Consider the following 22,105-nt stretch of genomic DNA (forward strand, 5'->3'; position numbering starts at 1 on the left):
TGTTAGAAATGCACGGTTCGCGGTTATGGACATTTTTGCGAGCCCTGTGGGCGAATCTTTCCAGTTGCCGTTTCTCCACATGTGTACTCACCCGAAGCTCATTAAATATGCAAAGCTTATCCAATCGTAGCAGTGGGCGTTTACTTCCAAGCCTTCAGTGTGGCACGCCCATAAAATCTGAGCATTCCAGGAGAGAGGCTCAAAACCAGGGTATAAAATAGCCTATTACTTATTAATTATGTTTTTGAATGTAAAAACCTCAGACAACAGTATAAAAAAAATAAAAAGCCAGTTCACGACACCTTTCAATTAATATTCATTGATAATAGTAAGAAATTTTCATTGAGAACTAAATCAGCCTATTAGAGTGATTTCTGAAGGATCATGTGACATTGAAGACTGGAGGAATGATGCTGTAAATTCAGATGTTCAGAAATGTTGGCATAAAGAGGCATTATAAGTAAGTCCTAATTACCTCTCCTTAAAAAGTATGTAATCCCAATGGAATATGCAAGAGACGACAAATAAACATTCACAAACAAGCAACCCCCAAAACAACAAACACAACAGTGTACAAATAAACACTCATTTAGAAGCTCTCAACATGAGCAATAAAGAATCTACAAGACACAAACCATAAACTGTTTTCATTTCTGAGCTGCTGGAACTAATTGAAGTACTGAAGATGTCATCCTTAAATAACCATGTGTTTATCCCTACAAGAACAGTGACTGATATTAAATGGGAGGAGGAACAGTGTGACTCATGCTTTGGCCAAAGGAATTATGGTCCATTTGGGATTGGACTCGGCAAGGGAAGGGTGTGTGTGTGTATAAATGCACATGCAACAAGTATAAAACAGAGAAACTTAAGCAAGACTTTAAAGACATCACAACTGATTTTGAGAGTTGACCATGTCTCAAGTAAGAGAAAGAAGAAACACTGAGAAGAAATAAAGATCCTCTTGCTTATCATTCATTTTCTGTTTCTCTTCAGCAGGGCGAGGAAGAGGAAGTTAAGAGGCCTGAGGTGAATGCGGACGATTTGATTGGAGGCAGGGATAAATTAGCATCTGGAACAGGGGTGAAGGGCAAGACCTTTGAGGTGATGCAGGAATGCGGTGAGTCGAGTAGCAACTGGAAGATCATTAGAAACCGTAATAATTCAGTTGGAAGGTTGTGTGTGAAATGCCACTGAATATAGTGTCCCTGGTTTTTGATTTTGGGCCAAGAGGAAAAAGTAGAGCTGTGTGTGTGTTCATGTTTTTCTATCCTGGTGGGGACTTCATCCTGAATGCACACTGACTCATGGGGACTTGTGTCACCGTGGGGACCTAAATTGAGGTCCCCATGAGGAAACAAGCTTATAAATAATACAGAATTAGTTTTTTTTGAAAATGTGAAAATGTAGAAAGTTGTGTGATGGGTAGGTTTAGCTTAAGGCAATAGTTTGTACAGTATAAACACCATTACGTTTATGGAGAGTCCCCACAAAGATAGTGAACCAGACGTGTGTGTGTGTGTGTGTGTGTGTGCTCGCATTTTATAGTGTTTCCACTCCATATATAGCAGGAAGTCAGAACACACAAACACAAAGAAAGGACATGCCGCTAGTCACTCTTGTTATGCAATGTTTATTGTGTCTTATGTGTTTATATTGACTAATTTATTCCTGAAGATAGTTCTTGCATTTTTATTAGCCTTTGTTTTATAATCTTGACTTTAAGATTCCAGTTGTATAACATTTTGCAATGTATTAATTTATCTCTATTGTAGAAACAGACTATCAATATGGTCCCTTGAGTTTGACATTATTGAAGACTTAGGTAACACTTTACAATAAGGTTCCATTATTAATGCATTAACTAACAATGAGCAATTTGTTACGATTTTTATTAAACTTTTTAAACATTAGTTAATAACAATACAACAGTTAGTTCATGTTAGCTCGGTACTATTAAATATTAACAATTTTTTTTAATTTTAATAATGTAGGCTAGTAAATGTTGTAATTGAACATGAACTAAGCATTAATAAATGCTTTAAAAGTTTTGTTTATTGTAACACTAAAAATAAAGTTGCTGCCTTAAATTTTTAAGTACAATCAACTTGGATGTTAATGTAATTTCAACTTAAATTACATTGAACCAACTTTAAAATTAGTTGAATCTTGTATAACTTATAAAAAAAACTTGAAATTGCTTATTTTAATGAGTTAAAGCAATGTAAAAACATCTTGTCAAAACTTAGCCTACTGATCATATAATTGTTTACAGTGTAGCTCATATTAACTAATGTTCACAAATTACCTTTATTGTAAAGTGTTTGCAGATTGTGTAAACCATTAATAAACACTGATTCTTTATATGTGAAGTTTGTATTTGTATAGCTATTTAATATTTTATTAATTTCTTTGATCAGTTCAAACATGTATATGTTACATACATTTGTGTTGAGGAATCTGACATTCAAATATGTAGGATGTTGTAGTTTGTATTATTCTGTATCTGAGTATCTTTTTCTCTGCCATTAGAACAAGCTGGGAAGGCCGCACCATCCGTCTTCAGCAAAGTTCGCTCAGGATCTGAGACCGCCTTTAACAAACCCAGCAAGAGAAAGTAACACTACGGGACCATGCACTCAGTTTTGTTTCACTGAATCCTACAGCTAAAACATGCAAGGAGCATTTCTAAATGAATCTAAAGCATTAACATTGAAATAACTTGGTAATTTTTATTTGTGCACTACAAGAATCACCGTTCTGAGTAACACGTGATGAGTCGCGTGACAACAGCACAGCTAAACAATATTAGTATTTTTCGAGACTGAATTTAAGGACAACATAAAATGGAATTTTCTATTTTTTTCTCCTCCAACCATTTTCCCCTGATTAAAAAAAGGCTTTAAACACATAAAAATGAATAATACTTTTTTGAAAAATACCCTTGTAGCTACTATTATCTACATGGAGTCAGACACCAGAATACTACTAATTTAATATGATAACATTTTGTTTTAGTTGTTGGTTTAGCTTTATATTGAAGAGAAGTTGAATATTTGTCTGGCTATCACCAGACCAAGCTCAATTTAAGATTGAACATTGGTCTGCTATGTATTGTCTACTGCACAAAAGGCGTGATCAACGAGCATAATTAAAATGACTACGCAATTGGATAGTCCTTGAACCAATCAGACCACAAGAGGCGTGATCAACAGGCAACAACCATAGACTGTAAAAAAAATAAAGACCCATCGCTTCTCCATCCGTCATCGTGTCAAAACCATGGTCAAAACCTCCAATATCACGCCAGGTGGATAAGCCAGTCTGTGATTGGTTCCCGCAAAAGTGTAACAGAAGCAGTAAAAATTAATGTACCGGTTTCCAGACTGAGTTGCAGGGCGAAATCAAATCGCCAGCAGATCAGGCTGGGTTTACCCAGTCTAGTTGAATATATGATTGTGTGTGTGGAAATGAAATACCGGTATGTGTCATAAAACAGTTAATTTAATTCTATTTATATTTCACATTACTATCAAAAAAAGAAGATTTATTTTCAAAACAAAACAAAGGACAGCAGACAAGGACAATTGAGAACATATCAGGAGAATAACAAAAGTGGGGGATAAAACTAAAGCAATCAGGTTGAAAGCACGTTATTAACGAAGATTTCCCTGTTCTTGTTTGGACATTTGTGACGAACAGCAACTGATACAATTAGGTAGAACAATACAGTAGCCACGAATTGGCTTGGTACAGCTGTCATACTGTTATAATGTGAACTAATCAGCCAGTAAAGCAAACTATAGCACGGCGTACAGAGAAAGCGAGAGTTATTTCATAAACTTGGTGTGCTGATCTTGTAGGATCTTTGCAGAGGACTTGGCATCATAGAAGAGTTCATTAATTTCTTCCACATGTTCTTTTTCGACTACTTCTCTCCCCTGAACTCGTGCCAACAGATTGGCAGGTGTCAGCAGCTGCACTGCATATCTGCATTTACACAAAGACACACATGTTAGCCAACATAACACAACCAAATTGTGTTAATTATAAATCCATAATAATGAATAAACGAGAATGCAGGTAGCAAGACGTCATTTATAAATAGATATAACGTTATAAGTAATGTGTATGTTCACGTAGTAACAAGTATTACCTGAGTGTAGTCTTGGTACCGATCTCTCCAAGGTGAGATAAAGAATCCTCGCTGATGTTGAGGCCCTCTGTCTGAGCTCGGATCTTTATAATCTATAGAAACATGCAAATTAAACAAAAACGAGTAGTGTATACTTCATCTTTTATATATCTTTGTAATAACTTTATTTCACTGTTTTTAAGGAGCTCATTTTGACAGAAATGTTTGTGCACACCTGTTTCATTTCCTGAGGAGTGTACAGCATTGTTCTGATAATCATGACTCGATCCAGCAGATCCAGCGGAATTCCGTGAGGAGAGCTGATATCCTCGGTCCCCCTAAAACATAATTACGCATATCGGTAAACTTGTCGATCAACTCCGCAACCAATCAAATGGATTGTTCTAACAGTTGGTCACAGCAAAGTGCAAATCAAATTAATTAAGGTTTATTAAAATATAATCAGATATGCTTAAGTTTGTTAATACATTGGTAACACTTTACAATAAGGTTTCATTAGTTAACATCATGAGCAATACTTCTACAGCATTTATTAATCTTATTTAATTTCAACATTGACTAATACATTATTAAAATCAAATGTATTTGTACATATTAGTTAATGCAATGTAACTAACGAACTAAAAATGAAAGACTGTATTTTTATTAGCTAACCTTAACAAAGATTAATAATTTAACAAATGTATTACTCATTGTTAGTTCATGTTAATTAATTCATTATCTTATGTTAATAAATAAGACCATATTGTAAAGTGTCATCAATACATTCAATATGAATATGATAAACTAACAAACATTTAACATTTATTAATATATGTTAATATCTACATATAATATATATATATATATATGGAGTTGCTCAAGTTAACATTAATGTATTATGAATGAAGATGAATTAACAATGAACATTAATACATTTATAAATAAACAGCAACAATTTACAATAAGTTTCCATTAGTTAACATGAAGTAACAATTAAAAAAATTTCTAAAGCATTTAAGTTTTTGTTCATTTCAACAAATGTAAAGTGTTACAAAATAAACATTAACCCAAAATAAATCATTTATAAATGTGGTGTTCATTGTTACTTCGTGATACCTAATGCATTAATGTATGTTAAAGTGCACCTATTATGCTATTTCACATTGCACATCACCTCATTTCTCAAAAGGCCCTGTTTGCACCTGGTATTGGTCGATGCGTTTTGGTTGATCGGGTCACAAGTGGATGATGCTAAATACAGGTGTAAACGGGGTCTAACATGTTTTGAGTTTGTCCACTTTCAACCACTTTCACAGGTAGTTGAAAACGCATTTGACCGGAATGGTTTCATAGTGTAAATGCTAATTTGGTCGAAAGCGTTCAAACAGCCACAAAAGACCGCCTACTGACCCAATATGTAAACATTATGGGAAGTGCACTAGCCAGATGAGATATTACACTTTGCCGGATGAAAACCCAAGTTTGGTTTTAAGACAAAAAAAAAAAAACTGCACCAAGCACAATCTTGTGACTATTAGAGCAGAAACGAAAGCCCTGGGGGAAAAAAAACATACATTTACCCACCCACTGACCCTCCCCTCAAAGAAATCAGAACAGAAGTGGTTTAAAAAAAAAAAAGTGGACAAAAGAGACAGATTAAAACACCATGGGTCTACCTCATCTACTTGTGATCTGACTGACCATACGCAGCTTAATACCAGGTGTAAACAGGACCAAAGATGCTGAAAACAGTTTGAAGATTCAGTCTCTCTAAACTCCTCATTTCCACGAGCCCACTCTGCTCTGATTGGTCAGACGGCACAGTCTGTTATGAATGGTCAACCGCAGGGCATGTCGGAAACTAAATGCATATTTCCATATCTGAATTTCAGCTCTTCCTCAGTACTTGATACGAAAAGTAATGTTTTTTTTCTGTATCAATTCTACCCCAAGTCCTCATCTTTTTGAAGTGCATGCAAAGTGGATCTGCAGCACTGAAAACTTCTCAACATGTCGACAACACAAACTAAACTCTTCCAGCCTTCAGCTACATATACAGTACTCATACACATATTCACTCTCTAACAACAGATGGCGCTGATGGAACAGCAAAACTGATGAGACCTAATATGTGATTTGATCGTAGCCAACGCTCACGTCCATATTGATAAATGCCAAGTTTTGCAATTCCCTGTTGGATGTTCGTTTTGTAAATGAGGGCCAATAACTTTATTAGTTGTGCATTTTGATCTTTGCAGACTTTTTAAATTCACAAACAGCTATATTACGCATGGCATGAGAGGTAATATTTGTAAAAACATAATAAGGGCACTTTAAATAATTAAAATTAAAGTGTTACCTAAATAAATATCCTATAATTCTACAAAAATTGTGACAAAGCTAATTTACTTTAAATATAACCTACGTTTCCCACCAAAAACACACCTGATAAGGCAGTTTCCTCGATTGGATGCAAACACTACGATGGGAGCGATGGAGCTCTCCAGTGCTCGGTGCAGGTAGGTAAAACACTCAATGTCCAGCATGTGGACTTCATCAATGAACAGAACACCAGGAACCAGCTCTGCCACACCCTGTTCAATGTATTTGTTCACAACTTTATTGATCTCCGCTCGCAGTTTATCTGTATACAGAATACACAAAGAAATGGTTAAACATGGATTCAATGAAAATCATGTTTGGATTATCAGTATATAAAAATATTAACCATGTTACCTGTGATTTCTGTCTTTTTGGGTTTCATCAATTGACCCATCATAGAAAGTAAGTCCTGGCCTCCCTAGAAAACACAGTACACTCATATTATTAGTGTCATGGAGTTCCACTTGAAAAGCTGGATAACATGATGTTTGTGTGCACGTACCTGAGGTCTTGCATTAGCAACATCCAGGTCATGAAGTGTAACATCCTGAATGATCTCTTTCTTCTTGTGTACATCGCCTTTCGGTAGAGGTACATACTCTTCCGCCTCCAAATCGAACTCTGTTGCGAACGTGTCACATCGCCCCTGCCTCTGCAAACCAAAAACAGAAAGACTGATTATGAATGAACTTAAGAGCCTTGAGAGATTTTTGTTTTGACAAGGGAAAATAGCACAAATAGTGTTTGGGGTCAGTAATATTTTTTTTTATGTTTTTGAAAGAAATCTCTTATGATCACTTTAGTTTAGGGTCCAATTCTTACTATTCACTACAACTTCTGCCTGAATAAACTCCTAATAACTATTTATTAGTAGTTAGTACGGTAGTTGTATTGGTAGGATTAAGGGATTTAGAATAAGGTCATGCAGAATAAGGCATTAATGTGTGCTTTATAAGTACTAATAAACAACTAATATCCTAGGAATATGCATGCTAATAAGCAACTAGTTAATAGTGAGAATTAGACCCTAAACTGAAGTGTTACCCCTCACAAACGCTGCAATTATTTGATAAAAATATTGAGGAAATATTATAAAATAATATAGCTTTTCTATAATTTAATTTAATCCTGTGATGGCAAAACTGGATTTTCAGTGTCATTACTCTAGCCTTCATCATCACGTGATACTTCAGAAATCATTCTATTATGCTGATTTAATGCTCAAGAAACATTTCTCAACATTTGCAAACAGTTGTGCTGCTTAATATTTTTGTGGAAATGGTGATACTTTTTTCAGGAATCTTTAGTAAATAGAAAGTTCAAAAGAACAGCATTTATTTGAAATTAAAAAAAATTGTAACATTATAAATATACTGTCACTTTTGATCAATTTAATGCATGCTTGCTGAATAAAAGTAGGCCTATTACTTATTCAAAAATATGAAAGACAATCTTGTCCTTTATACCGCTGCCAGACTACCTGCCCACCTGCACCGACAAAAGATTACTTCAACATGCCAACCGCAGATATAGGCCGGAGAGAGAATGGTTAAGCGAATCCGTCCATACCTTGACTGCCCCACTGTTAGCCTCGATGTAGATAACATCACCGACCTCCACTCTCTCCTTCTGCAGACTTTCATAGATACTGGGATCCAGCTGCATGAGCATATCAAATGCTGTGAGATCGGTTTCCAAATATGCAAAAAAGCAGCAAACTTTCCCTTCCTTACCTTCAACTGTTTGGTGCCCTTTGCTGTTTTCAAACCGATAATGACATGACTGATAGTTTTGCCATAGCCCCCCATTGGGTTCTCCGTCTCACAGGGGGTCAGTTCAGTGACCTCTCCTTCATACACCTCTTTAGTCTCCTTGATACGCAGACCTAAATGCACAAACAAAACACACATTTTAGATACAAAAATAAACAGAACATGTAAACAAAGCTAACTAATTACTAGTGGATCAACCAATATATTCTTAAAAACCTACAAAATGTGATACATTAAATACTTGTGAGTCTATTCACCTGTGTGTGTGTGTATTCAACTGCCCATGCCAGTATATTTCTGTCAACGTTGTAATAATGTGTGCATGCATGCATGCATATCTCACTTGATTACACAGTCCACATTGTTTCATACTGGCGGTCTAATATCAGACTATAATAACCATGTTTGCATCCACCTATTTTTATGTGAATTTTGGGATAATCGCATAAAAAAAATTCTGGATGGAAACACAAAGTTGAGCATTAATTCTAAAAATGTGCACTCAATTGAATTGGATTTTTTTTTTTTTTTTTTGATAAGTGCATAAACTATTAAAGAAACACATTTACTGAGTAGATAAGCAGCAAAAAACTCACGTGTGATTGGATAACTGGACTAACCAGAGGATCGGATTCATTGCACAGCATCTCAGATATTGTTTGAGTTATTCTGAAATGCCTGGGCCAAAGTCTATCATCAAAATGATTTGGTAAAATGACCTCCTAGAACATGATTCAGTCATAGTGTTTAAAACATCAGGCATCTGAGCGCAAGAGAACATGACAGCGTTTATTGCGTCTCGTCTGCATGCTCTGAGACACAAGTCATTTATGATGTAGGATAAAAAAAGCCACAGTGGTACACACCGATTGTAGCAACTAATTTTATTATAGATATTTTGCACCAACTTCCCAGGAAGTGACAGTTTTGTTCTCTTGAACACATGGGATGGAAACTTAGCTTGGTCCTACTAGACTCTCGTACATTTCATTTGTACAGAGAGTCTGGCCACCCTCCATTGACAAGCGTTTACTTCCTTGAAGGCGGGTACTCTGTTGAAGTTTAAAACTATTGGATCTGCCCAGAGCCACTCTAGATCTGACGTTCGCTAACGTTTGGTCGTGATGCATGTCATCTCAAACTAGCGCCATCATTCTCAGCCACTCCCTCTGTTCGCTGATTGGACTGGTTAAAATTTGACAGGAGAAAACCAGAGAATATACCGCAATCCCAGATGGAGTACTGAAGGAAAATCAAAACTGAGCGGAAGTACGTAGGAGGGCGGAGCCAGGCTAATGGAAACTGTGCTTCATTCACAAATGTTTATGCGATATTCCAATTTTGCACACAAGTTCAATTTGCAACTTTGTATGGAAACATAGCTAGTGTGTGTGAGGAGTTACGAACTAGTACAAGGACAAGTTTTTTAAATCACATTTTCCCTTTATTACTAAAAGTGTCTCCTAAACGATATGTATTGTATAATGTTTTTACAGGTTATATTACACAGATATATTGTCTACTCTTTAAGTCGACAAATATGGGTTCTTTGCAGGAGAGCTCACCTATGGCTCTTCTGAAGTTCTCCATCAGTACTTCAGTCTTCTTGATTTCTGATGAATACACTTCACTGCCCACCATAGGACAGAACGGCACTTTATTCCCCAGTTCCTGTGCCATGGCCAATGCTAGAGCAGTCTGCCGGGTACAGAAATAAAATGAACAAACCATAAACACTCTCAAATACAACAGCTGTGAAACTATTTACAATGACTGATACAATAAACGCTCTCAGTCCTTACCTTGCCTGTCCCAGGTGGTCCGGCCAGTAAAATAGCTCTGCCAGCCATCTTTTTGGAACGAATCAGCTCTACGATGATGCCACAAGCCTAATGCAAAGGGTTAAAATTACAATTTAAATAAATATTAATAATCTTCAGATTCTGTTATGATCACAACAATACAATTTTAGTGAATGTTGAACATGCTACTGACACATGCTAATTATTATAGAGTTTTGCATTCATTCTTCACAGATAATCAGTCACATACAAATGACCAAATTCATTAATCCGCGTTAATTTACTGATTCCCCCATTCACAAACTGGAAAATTATGAAACTTATCTCAAACGTTACCTCTCTAGCTGTCTCCTGCCCCACTAGTCCGGACGCGGACTGTTTAGCATTACCGGCCTCATCCAGCCCGAGACCCTTCACATGGCTGTGAGATGCGATGCGCTGCGTCTTGGTTGTGCTTTTCACCTCTTCGATCTTCATTTTTCTTATTTGTTAATTAAACGCTCTGAAACGTGAGTAAAACAACCTCAAGCCTATCTCATGAAAGGCCGTTGAAATCAAACACAAGAGACCCGCGTTTCCATGTGGGTAACCAAGGCGATTTGAGGAAGTACCGCCTCCGAAACGTTTTTTAGTCGTTCTTTGTTTCGATTGGTCTATTAGCGGAATCTCTGTTTAATCATTGGATGCCGCTAATGTCTGTATGATCAATGCGAACACGCCCCTATTTTCCGTTTGTGCTCCATATGAACTGTTGTACTGGAACAAAGATAACCGCTGTAGGTTCCACAAATCACCTTTTCTGTGTGAAGTGCAAATAAACTCCTAATTATGTATTAAACATGTTGAAAATAATTTAAACTTTTTTATTAGTCCCTACATTATTTGAGTATTTCTTCTCTAAATACGAATGCTGTGAAGTGGAACACATGAGTTGAGCTGATCTGTCAGAGATTGTTTTTTGGTAGCACAGGAAGAACAACTGTCAAATTTCAGAAAAGTTTGCTGAATGCAGTATGAGCAGAGATATTTAGCATGTAATTTAATATGTCATATCAGAACTAATAAGTTCATAATATTAAATTCCACCAAATTATAAACATTTGGTTAACTGACTGTTTGAGCAGGAGTGAACTAACGTTAACAGCGTTGTTGTCAGCAGTTCAAAGTCTGCGCATTTAACGTTAGTCTGTTACCCAACAATTCCAGAGATGGCAGATTCCAGTCTTCCTAAAACGCTGAACTTTAACGTCGGTGTCCTCGGCCATGTGGACAGCGGAAAAACCTCTCTCGCCCGGGCGCTGAGCAGCACCGCATCCACCGCAGCCTTCGACAAGAACCCGCAGTCCAAAGAGCGGGGCATCACGCTGGATCTCGGCTTTAGTGCGTTTACGGTACCCTTACCGGAGCACCTGAGAGAGTCCTGCGGGGACAGACAATACGACAGTCTGCAGTTCACACTGGTGGACTGCCCGGGACATGCCTCCCTCATACGCACTATCATCGGAGGTAAGTGGATAAAAATCACTTGGTTTATATTAGCTGGCCAAGGGTTACGCTAATTAAATCCACAATAGCAAACTGCATGTTTTACAAGAATGCGTACATCAATATGTAATTCATGGATTATGCAAAACAAAGCAATACACCACACGTGTTTTAATATATAGTAATAATAGGGTAGGAGAAAAAAAGCAAGCTGTCAAGGCATTTTAAACTTGGTACAGCACTACCACGTTTGATCAGTAGGTGGTGTGTGTGTATTGGAAGAGATCATATTAACCCTGTAGAGACTGACATATAAAACTAGTCAGTAAAATCTATTTTATTATTTTATTTCTATGTATTATTTTTAGGCAAAAAATATATAAAAGAGAAAACCAAATAGCCTATGTTTTGTATCATATGTGATACATCTGGCTTTTATGGCTCATGATAGTGAGAATATGGAGTTCATTCTTGAGTCTCAAACTGAGCAAAAATATGTGAATTGGTTCAGTTATTTAATTCAATTATGTTGTTATTTATATGTAAAGTAAGAAGAAATTCTTTTAGCTTGTAATATAAATCAATGTGTTTTTACATCAGAGTACATGCATATAAATAAAAATAACAGACTACTTGCGTGTAAATGTCAGTTGACACTATCTCTCCCAATAATGTCTTAGGAAGATGATATGTAATGCTTAGTTTTATGATCAAAGCTCTGTAGTTTTAATTGAGGGGGGCAAAAACCTGTTGTATCAAATTCGACACTAAGATTTTAACACGATTTTCTTTTTCAATTATGTATGCATAATCAAGTAAAATCAAGTAAAACACAGTAAAGTTGCTTTAGTCCACTAAATGTCTGTTTTGAAATATTAATAAAAATCTAAAAGTTATTTTTATATTTACTTTGTACATTTTTAAAAAATCATTAAAGATTTCACAGCAAAAAGACATGCCACGACCTGAAGGTGGACATTTTTAGAATTATACTAAAAGGCATTTTACTTGATTAAATATGAAAAACTATCAATCAGATTGCAGAAGGCACGTAGTAGATCGCGTACAACAGGTTTTACAACAACGTTGATAATGTTGATAATTTAGAGGCCTTAGATGAATTTCTAAAGCCTCTAAAATGATCAACATTATTAAAGCTTTGTCAAATATGATTCCATAGACTTTATAGGGTTAACACAAGCTCTCAAATCAAAAGACAAATATGATTTTAATGACATGCATGTACATTTACTACAAGACATTAAGATATATCAGTATAGATTAAAATACATTTAGCATGAGAACAGCTTTTACAATTACAACAATTTTTGTGATCATGATCATCTGTTATTTAATGCATTTGCAAATTATACAACAGACTTAAGTGCCTTTAACACAATCACTAACCTAGGTAGTTATGGGTACAATAAATGCTTTCGATATCACTGTATACTGGAAAAAATGTAGCTCACATGATTTGTTTTCTTGCATACACAATCTCATAGGTATTATAAAAGAGGGATTTATGAAGAAATATATGATGTGGAGAAACAATGTCTAGAAGTTTTTTTTTTTAACCTGCGGGACAAACAATCTCAGAGAACTAGTCTAGTGGGAATGTCTGTAATAGCATTGATGGCATTGGTGTGTGTGTGCATTTATGGCACATGTGGTTGATTAAGGCGGAAGGGGGCTGTTCGGGGTTCCAGCTTGACTTCCTCTCTCCCCCAGAGGGAATCTCTCAGGAAAGAATGAGTGCCAGAGAGAGGGAGAGAAAAAGAGGGAAAGGAAAGGCAATAGCCTGGTCTCCTACCTCTCTTATTTTTGGTCTCTTTTTCTGTCTTGCAGTGATGACTTTACTCTGTTATGTTTGTCATTGTTGAACTTGTATGTTTTACTTTCATCTGTGTACTTGCATTCAGGTGCTCAGATCATAGATTTGATGATATTGGTGGTTGACGTTGTGAAAGGTATGCAGACACAAACAGCAGAGTGCCTTTTGATTGGTCAGCTCACCTGTTCCCGCATGATTGTCATACTCAACAAAACAGACCTGTTGCCTAGTGACAAGAGACAGGCGGCTATTGACAAAATGACCAAGAGGATGCAAAAAACTCTTGAGAACACAAGGTAGACCATTTCAAGCACGTTTCACTATTCTAAATATTATACATCTCTATTCTGCTAAATGCAATTATAAGGCATGATGATATTAAGATTATAAACATTAACATCATGCTTTTCTGTAAAGCTGCTTTAAAAACAACGTGTATTGTGAAAAGTGCTATACACATAAAGATAGACTTATGTTTTGCTTGTCAGATTTAAGGGGTGCCCTATAATTGCTGTGGCAGCAAAGCCAGGTGGTCCTGAGGCCCCGGAGACAGAGGAGCCACAAGCGATAACTGAACTCATAGATGTGAGTTAGTGAGTGTTTTTCACAGCACAGATCAGAGACCAGTTTTAAATGTTATAAATTGTTTTATTAATTAAAATGCCTAAATAAAGAAAAGTTATGATGTAAAATGATCTCTTAATCCTTTAAGATAAACTGTAAAAAAACTTCTATAAAAGTAGGGCACAATGTACTGTATAAATATGAAGGAATTTAGCGAATTGTTTTTTTTTTTACAGGTGTTTTACCTGTATTTTGAATTACACATTGCATTAGTTTTAAGGGTTAACTGAAATTTCCGTAAAATTACTGGATAATGTCCTGGCAGAAAATTACCAGTACATTTTCCGTTTTATTTTTTTACAGTGTACATATAGGATATATATAACTCACATTTATGCAAATTTGTGACACAACAACAGATTCGATTTCATTTTTTCCATTGATGCACGCTAGATGTTTTTGGGAACATTGTCAAATCATGCTGGATATCAGATTTTAGCACAAACTTGTTTTTACCAGCTCGAGTGGATGTTGTCATTATAGCTAAAGGGGGATTTTAGGTCTCAGACTTTTTGTTATTACTGTATTTTGAAAGGTATGGACCATATTTTTGATGTTGTCTCTGATTATGTGTTCAGTTATTGAAGGCCCAGGCCTTCCTTCCTCGTAGAGATCCGTCAGGTGCTCTTCTCATGGCTGTAGATCACTGCTTCTCCATCCGTGGCCAGGGAACAGTCATTACTGGCACCATCTTACAAGGGTCGCTCAGTGTTAATGATACTGTGGAAATACCGGCGTTAAAGGTACTGATCTACACACGACAAGAAATACACTGCAGTTCAAAGGTTTTGGGATGAGTGAGGTTTTGAAAAATATTTCTATTTCAAAGTTTATACGTTCTGAACTTATTATTCATCAAAGTTTAAAAGCACAACCATTTTCAACATTGATAATAATCATAAATGTTTCTTGAGCAGCAAATCAGCATATTAGAATGATTTCTGAAAGATCATGTGACACTGAAGACTACTGAAAATTCAGCTTTGTCATTACAGGAATAAATTACATTTTAAAATATATTACAATAGAAAAAATATTTCATAATATTACAGTTTTCACTGTATTTTTTATTAAATAAGTCAGGCTTGGTAAACATAAGAGACTTCTTTCAAAAACATAAAAAAAATCTTACCAACCCCGAACCTTTGAAAACTAGTATACAGCCTTGCTCAACGGTTTACACACACCTTGCAGAATCTGCGAATCTGAGTCATTTGAACAAAATAAGAGGGATCATACAAAATGCATGTTATTTTTTATTTAGTACTGTCCTGAATAAGATATTTTACATAAAAGATGTTTACATATAGTCCACTGTGTGTCGTTCCCTGGATGATCCACGGTTGTTTTTTTGTTTTGGGACGGTTGTTCATGAGTCCCTTGTTTGTCCCTTATTCAAAACTTTTTGAATTTGAAGATCAAGGTAAATTGTACTTAATTTTTCTTCTGGGAAACATGCAAGTATCTTCTGTTGCTTACGAAGGGCAGTACTAAATGAAAAACTATTATATTTAAACAAAATAATACAAATTTGGATATCTTCATCCTGTTCATCGTGTTTCCTTCTGGAGTATCAGTGAATTTGCAGGACCTAGAGGATTTTTCTGGAAAACGTTAGGCAGTTTGACTACTCAGGACAAACAAGGGGCTCGTGACATCACAACCAAATCATAACCATAACAAACAAAAAAAAACAGCCGTGGATCATCCAGGTAACGACACAGTATTAAGAATCAAGGGTACATATACTTTTGAACAGGGTCATTTTTATAAACGTAGCTATTTTCTTCTCTTGTGGACTATATGTAAACATCTTTCATGTAAAATATCTTATCCAGGACAGTACTAAATAAAAAATAACATGCATTTTGTATGATGCCTTTTATTTTGTTAAAATGATTCACAGATTCTGCAAAGGGTGTGTAAACGTTTGAGCAAGACTGTATATACACATTCAAACTGCACAAATTGCATTCAAAAAGATTCTTGTTTTTTGTTTTATTTTCTCCCAATCAAATGGTCAATTTCACCATCATAGGTGAACAAATATGTTGCAACATTATGTATTGACATGATCAGCTCCTTAATTCTATATATATCTTTTTTTATTCCTTAGGTAACTCGCAAGGTCAAATCTGTGCAGATGTTTCGTAAGCCAGTTCCTAGTGCTATGCAAGGAGATCGGGTTGGCGTGTGTGTGACACAGTTTGACCCAAAACTGTTAGAACGGGGTGTAGTATGCACACCAGGTTCATTGCAGACTCTATACGGTGCTATTATATCCGTCCAAAAGATTGAATACTATCGCGGAGCACTTAGCAGCCGTGCAAAGTTTCACATCACCGTTGGACATGAAACCGTTATGGCGCGCATCTCATTCTTCAATCGAGTGCTTCCTGGAAAAGAAAATGGAGACTGTAGTCCCACCTCTCAGGAGCAAAGTGCAAGCTCTTTCTCATTTGATTGGGAGTTTCACCACCTGGATGAGTATTTGACTTGTCAGGCAGAAGGTGGGAGAGGGGAACCACAGCAATGGGCTTTACTTGAGTTTGAACGACCGGTCACATGTCCGCCACTTTGCTTAGTGATTGGGTCACGACTGGACTCGGATATCCATGGTAACACATGCAGGCTTGCTTTTCACGGAAAGCTTCTGGAAGGGTTTGAGGACAAAAACTACACAGAGACTGCACTGCCACGACTCAAAATCAGCAAAGATAAGCAGAAAGAAGGAGCAGTGGAACGGGTAACTACAAATATGTATATATTGATAATAAATAAACACACACAAACACAGTGAGAGACAGAGAGAGAGACTACTTTTTTTAAAAAGAAATAAATACTTGTTCAGAAAGGATGCATTAAATTGATTAAAAGTGACAGCAAAGACATTTTATAATGTTACAAAAGAGCTCTATTTCTATTCATCAAATAATCCTGAAAACCACACAAAATTCCACAAAAATATTAAGCAGCTCCACTCTTTTCAGCGTTGATAACTTACTTGAGTGTCAAGTCAGTATATTAGAATAATTTCTGAAGGATCATGTGACACTAAAGACTGGAGTAATGATGTTGAGAATTCAGCTTTGCCATCACAGGAATAAATTACATCTAAAAATATCTTAAAATTTAAAACAGTTATTTTAAATTGTAACAATATTTCACAATATTACTGTTTTGTATTTTTCATCAAATAAAAAGCATAAGGGACTTCTTTCAAAAATATTATTACAAATCTTTACCGGACCACAGACTTTTGAATGGGAATGTAAATAATATACATGATTTAAATGTATTTATTTGACTATATCTGGTGTCATACTTTGTTTGAATTTTTTATACACAATTCTTACTAATTTGATTAATTTATTTGACATTTTATTAACACCTTGTGTACTCTGGCTTGTGTACCCTTTTTTTTTAACCTTTGGTCAGGTGACAGATGACTACACTGTGATTGGTCGTAACCTGTTTAAGAAGGAGACGAACCTTCAGCTGTTTGTGGGTTTAAAAGTTACACTGTCGACGGGAGAAACGGGGTCCATTGAAGGTGGCTTCGGCCAGAGTGGCAAGATCAAAATCAGAATACCAGGTAAGCAAAGACAAATACACTCTCATTTACTCTCCCTACTTTTTCTTGGCCTCTTTTTTTCCTCCTTCCTCTAAGTTTTTTTGTCAGGTGACTTATTTTTACAGCCATGCGCTTATTTAAAGACAGCATATACACTAAAGCTGCTCTCATATAAAGTTACACACAGCAAAAATGCACGCTGTATCTTAAATATATGTGCAAAAAAAAACTCACATCCTTTTCCTGACCCTCAAGGCTCTCTTGTGTAGGTAGACCTCAGCCACACAAATATACATGCGCGCACACACACACACACACACACACACACACACACACACACACACACACACACACACACACACACACACACACACACACACACACACACACACACACACACATTACAGCACACAACTCTTTTCAGGTCCAATGAAATTAAGTAGAATGAATGTGTCCATAACCACACTGGAAAGGATGTTTAGTTTTTTTGTTCTATATATTACCTCCAATTTTTGTCTAGTTTTAAAAACAGTGCATACGTTATTTCTATAACACTTTATAATAAGGTTTCATTAGTAAATATTAGTTAACTATATTAGTTAACATGAACTAATAATGAACTGCACTTTTACAGAATGTATAGTCTTTATTAATGTTAATTTCAACATTTACGAATACATTATGAAAATCAAAAGTTGTATTTGTTAACAATTGTTAATACACTTTGAACTAACATTGACAAACAATGAACAGCTGGATTTTTATTAACTAACGTTAACAAAGATTAACAAACAGTGTTATTATCATTTCTGTTGAAATTTGAAATGTGGCCTTGGGAATACATTCAAGTTGAAGCACTGAAATTATTAACTGGAAATAAATAAAAATGAAAATAAAACTGAAATAAAAATAAATTAAACCTAAATAGCAATATTTATACAAAAAAACTATAAAATGACAAAAACACAATATTATTAATTTTGTTAATAACTATTAATAATTATTAATAACTTGTATTAAGAAAAAAAGTTTTATTAATAAAACTAACACATAAAATCCAGATTTTTTTTCCTTGAAATTTTGATTAATGCAGCAGTTAATTCCTGTTTAAATCTTAAATGGTCATATGATCAGTGTATCCATCCAAACATGAAGGATATATTCTGTCTAGTATCGTTGTAAGCCCCTTGTCCATGAATGCCCGTTCTTTCTTTCTCTTCTGTTAGAGGGGCTGAAAGAAGAAACCAAGCAGCTTCTATCCTCTTCATCTAAGAAAAAGGGGAAGGGTGGGGCCAAAAATGAATCCTCCAAATCTGAGGAAACCAAGCCTGACGCTCAGCCAGTTACCATACACTTGAACTTCAAACGCTACATATATGATCCCCACAAAAAGATGGTGCAGTCCTGACCCTCAGTCCAATATCATTCCCGATAAGAGCTGAAAAGCGGACAGGAATAACAGACACTACTAAAGTCTGGGATATGGAGCCGGAAACTTTTTGTAAATGTTTTTTTTTTTTTGTGTGTGCAGAGTTTCTATTCTGTTACTTCGCATGAGATGAAAACCTAATTCCCTTACTCTAATAAGTGCTGTTATATGACAACTAATAAAACAACTCTATTAGCTAAACTACTGTAGTTGCAATGTACTGTTTTTTTGTGATTTACATTTTGTTTGCAAGAGTGTGTGGAAAATGTTTGTGCGTCTTTGTGTGGCTGGGACGTTGCTTTAGTGCAGAAATCATTGTGAATATAGGCAAATATTTCTGTTCGCAAAAGGGCAAAATATGTTTCCACACACCCCATCGTCAGTTACTCTAAATGTATAAATATCTATTTTTCTTTTACGCTATTTATGTTTGTTTGTGCACATATCGGCCTACTTGTGTATGCGTGTTTCTGAGTCCCCCCCCAAACAACCAAAAGAAACAAAAAATTTAATAAAAAAAAACAAAACCTTTTATAGACCACAATAAGGCTTATCATTGTTTACCGATTTGCTTCACAGATTTGCATATATTCCAGTTACGTTGCGGGGGAATCTGTAGGCAAATTCATTCTTAATTTGAGAGTATACAAAAAGCATCTGTACTAAAATATTAAATGTTGATATACTTCCCTGTTTGTACCTGACATTGCTGGTAAGAACAAAGCCTTTATTTGTAATTCATTATAATTGCCAATAACAGGACTTTTTAAAGAAGTGAACGCATGGGTAACTGCCTATAACTTTCATGCTCTTACGCACACTGTCTTTGACTTGCAAATGTGCTGTCATGGACTGATTTATAGTAATCACATTTATTCCATCAGGAAGATGTAGTGTTGATATAGATGACATTAAAGTTTATATATAGATTTGTATGGATCCTTTAGCTACATTTAACCAGTCTAAAAGAAGGATTTAATTTAAAAATGTGGAACACAAAAGGAGATGTTTAGAAGAATGTCAAGGTTGCTCTTTTCCGTAACGGAAAAGTAGACCATAACCAATGGTCCATAAAAGTAGTCCATACAATTTACAATAACTTTAACTGGATTTTAAGTTATTATTCCTTGAAAATGTTCCCCTCCATATTGGCTTTCAAAACACGTTCATATTTAAACCTGCCAGTTACTCTGCAAAACATTTATTTTCTGTGATGCGCAGAAGAAAGAAAATAATACGGTCACGAACATCATGACAGAGTAAATTATAGTATTTGGAAATGTTCATTTTTAGATGAATTAATCCTTTATTGTCCAACTATTCATTTTATGTTCCATTCCTTACTATGAAAGAAGACATTTAGCATTTTAAAAGACAATCGTGTGAAAGATTCCTCTCTTTTATTTGTCTTTCAGCTCTGAGAAAACTTGAGTTTTTTGTGATTATAAACTACTCTAGCATTCAAACGTTTGAGGGCAGTACAATAGTTTATTTTTTATTTTTTAAATAAATGTATTCTTTTATTGTGACAGTAAAGACATTTGTAAAAATAATAATAATCTGAAATGAATCTGAAAAAAAAAAAAACATGATTTCCACAAATCTATTAAGCAGCACAACTTATGTCAACAATAATAATAAGAAATGTTGGTCTAAGGTGTCTTTGTTACGCTGTAATTATACATTGAAATATTTTGATTGGTTTAGGGTTAGTTGCATGCAATTATGCATAATTTATCATTTTTATACAGAAACTACATGTAATGTAAGTGTTACCGATATGTTTCTTGAGCAGCAAATCAGAATATTTTTAATAGAATGATTTCTGAAGGATCATGTGGCACTGAAGACTGGAGTAATGATGCTGAAAATGCATTCATAAAAAAAATATATATATATATTTTTATATATATATTACTGTTTTCACTGTATTTTTAAATCAAATAAATGTAGCCTTGGTAAGCATACAGTAAGATAATTCTTTTATTTTTAAACATTCTTACTGACCTCAACTTTTGAACGGTATGCCAGAACAATTGCCTGATGGATTCTGCTGACTGATTGACCACTCATAAGTTGGTTGTATGTGTGTGTTTTACTGTGCATTAATATTAATGAAGCAAAGGTAATTTTCTCGGATTAATTACAGCAGGAAAGAGACAGAACACTCTGCAGTTAAACGCTGCAGGCATTAGAACTCTCTGTGAGTCTAACACAACATGGCTTTCATGCCATGTTCGGCCTGCTCAGTGTTTGTGACATTGACTCGAGAAATTTAAACACACACACACACATACACACACACACACACATGCTGTCTTTTACTGTCTTTTCCCCTTCAGTGACTCAGATAGGAATCTCCGTCTTTTATTTTGTGTGTGAGTGCATGCATGTACAAGCCTTTGATATGACAGCTTGAGTCTGTTAACCTCTCTAATCAGGGTCCTTCATCAGAAAGGTCTTTCAGAGTGCCTGTTTAAAATTCATAAATTGAAAGAGAAGGGAGAAGAGGGACTGAAAAAAGGGAATAGAGAAAAAAGGAAATAAAAACATAAGATTTCCCATGAGGTATAAGCTGCAGATTGTGTCCTTCCTGACCCCTGGACCTGCACTGATCTTGAGATGAGCCCAAAGAGAAGTAAAGTCACGCTCGGCGTTTGAGTTACCACTACCATTAACATTATCGGCTTCATCAGCACGGCCAGTTGGCATTTGAGTTTGTAAGTTTTTAATTATATTCTTTGATCTCATGGATTGTTTCCTTACAGAGTATTTTCTCTCTCTCCTAAAGTGTGCTAGTGTTTATGTGGATATTGCAATACCACTTGTTCACACGTAGAGGGCAGTAGTATTCCCAGAGTAGTAGTCATTCAAAAGGGTTAGTTCACCCAAAAATGAAAGATCTGTCATCATTTACTCACCCTCATGTCGTTCCAACCCCATAAGACTTTCAGATCACAAATGAAGGTATTTAAATAAATAAAAAAAACCCCGTTCAAAAGTTTATGAACCATTGATTCTCAGTACTGTGTATCGTTTCCTGGATGATCCACGGCTGTTTTTTT

The 22,105-nt window shown here is 35.5% G+C and overlaps 3 protein-coding genes across 4 annotated transcripts; 2 read left to right on the plus strand and 1 right to left on the minus strand.

Annotated features, from left to right (window-relative positions):
• The first annotated feature begins 790 nt into the window (after positions 1 to 790).
• Positions 791 to 3,809, plus strand: mustn1a (musculoskeletal, embryonic nuclear protein 1a). 2 transcript variants are annotated; one of them, XM_079840499.1, is made up of 3 exons: positions 791 to 923; positions 997 to 1,120; positions 2,533 to 3,809. In XM_079840499.1, the coding sequence occupies exons 1-3, from the start codon at positions 915 to 917 to the stop codon at positions 2,619 to 2,621; spliced, it is 222 nt and encodes a 73-aa protein (XP_079696625.1). In that variant the 5' UTR covers positions 791 to 914; the 3' UTR covers positions 2,622 to 3,809. The 2 variants fall into 2 exon arrangements, with proteins under 2 accessions (XP_079696625.1, XP_079696626.1); XM_079840500.1 differs by having other exon boundaries at positions 810 to 923; positions 1,000 to 1,120; positions 2,533 to 2,746.
• ruvbl1 (RuvB-like AAA ATPase 1) lies at positions 2,710 to 11,425 on the minus strand. The gene is made up of 12 exons (XM_079840463.1): positions 11,288 to 11,425; positions 10,431 to 10,596; positions 10,095 to 10,181; positions 9,858 to 9,990; positions 8,254 to 8,405; positions 8,090 to 8,179; positions 7,023 to 7,172; positions 6,875 to 6,938; positions 6,584 to 6,782; positions 4,371 to 4,473; positions 4,157 to 4,248; positions 2,710 to 3,990 (listed from the first exon to the last, which is right to left on the minus strand). Exons 2-12 carry the CDS (start codon positions 10,569 to 10,571, stop codon positions 3,831 to 3,833), a joined length of 1,371 nt encoding a protein of 456 aa, XP_079696589.1. The 5' UTR covers positions 10,572 to 10,596; positions 11,288 to 11,425; the 3' UTR covers positions 2,710 to 3,830.
• Positions 11,041 to 19,729, plus strand: eefsec (eukaryotic elongation factor, selenocysteine-tRNA-specific). Its single transcript, XM_079840443.1, has 7 exons — positions 11,041 to 11,600; positions 13,502 to 13,709; positions 13,902 to 13,998; positions 14,616 to 14,780; positions 16,154 to 16,783; positions 17,476 to 17,632; positions 18,838 to 19,729. Exons 1-7 carry the CDS (start codon positions 11,303 to 11,305, stop codon positions 19,017 to 19,019), a joined length of 1,737 nt encoding a protein of 578 aa, XP_079696569.1. The 5' UTR covers positions 11,041 to 11,302; the 3' UTR covers positions 19,020 to 19,729.
• The last annotated feature ends 2,376 nt before the right edge of the window (positions 19,730 to 22,105 follow it).

Source organism: Gobio gobio (genome assembly GCF_949357685.1).
Source record: "Gobio gobio genome assembly, chromosome: 17".
NCBI lineage: Eukaryota > Metazoa > Chordata > Actinopteri > Cypriniformes > Gobionidae > Gobio > Gobio gobio.

Bases quoted from the DNA above. Each gene is read 5' to 3' on its own strand.
- mustn1a (XM_079840499.1), top strand. The intron at 1,121-2,532 runs GTGAGTCGAGTA...CTCTGCCATTAG, and splicing joins TGAGGTGATGCAGGAATGCG to AACAAGCTGGGAAGGCCGCA.
- eefsec (XM_079840443.1), top strand. From the start codon at position 11,303: ATGGCAGATTCCAGTCTTCCTAAAACGCTGAACTTTAACGTCGGTGTC. The intron at 13,999-14,615 runs GTGAGTTAGTGA...TTATGTGTTCAG, and splicing joins CGATAACTGAACTCATAGAT to TTATTGAAGGCCCAGGCCTT. The intron at 14,781-16,153 runs GTACTGATCTAC...TTTATTCCTTAG, and splicing joins TGGAAATACCGGCGTTAAAG to GTAACTCGCAAGGTCAAATC.
- ruvbl1 (XM_079840463.1), bottom strand. From the start codon at position 10,571: ATGAAGATCGAAGAGGTGAAAAGCACAACCAAGACGCAGCGCATCGCA. The intron at 8,406-9,857 runs GTGAGCTCTCCT...TTGTGCATTTAG, and splicing joins GAACTTCAGAAGAGCCATAG to GTCTGCGTATCAAGGAGACT. The intron at 6,783-6,874 runs GTAACATGGTTA...TTCTGTATACAG, and splicing joins CAAAAAGACAGAAATCACAG to ATAAACTGCGAGCGGAGATC.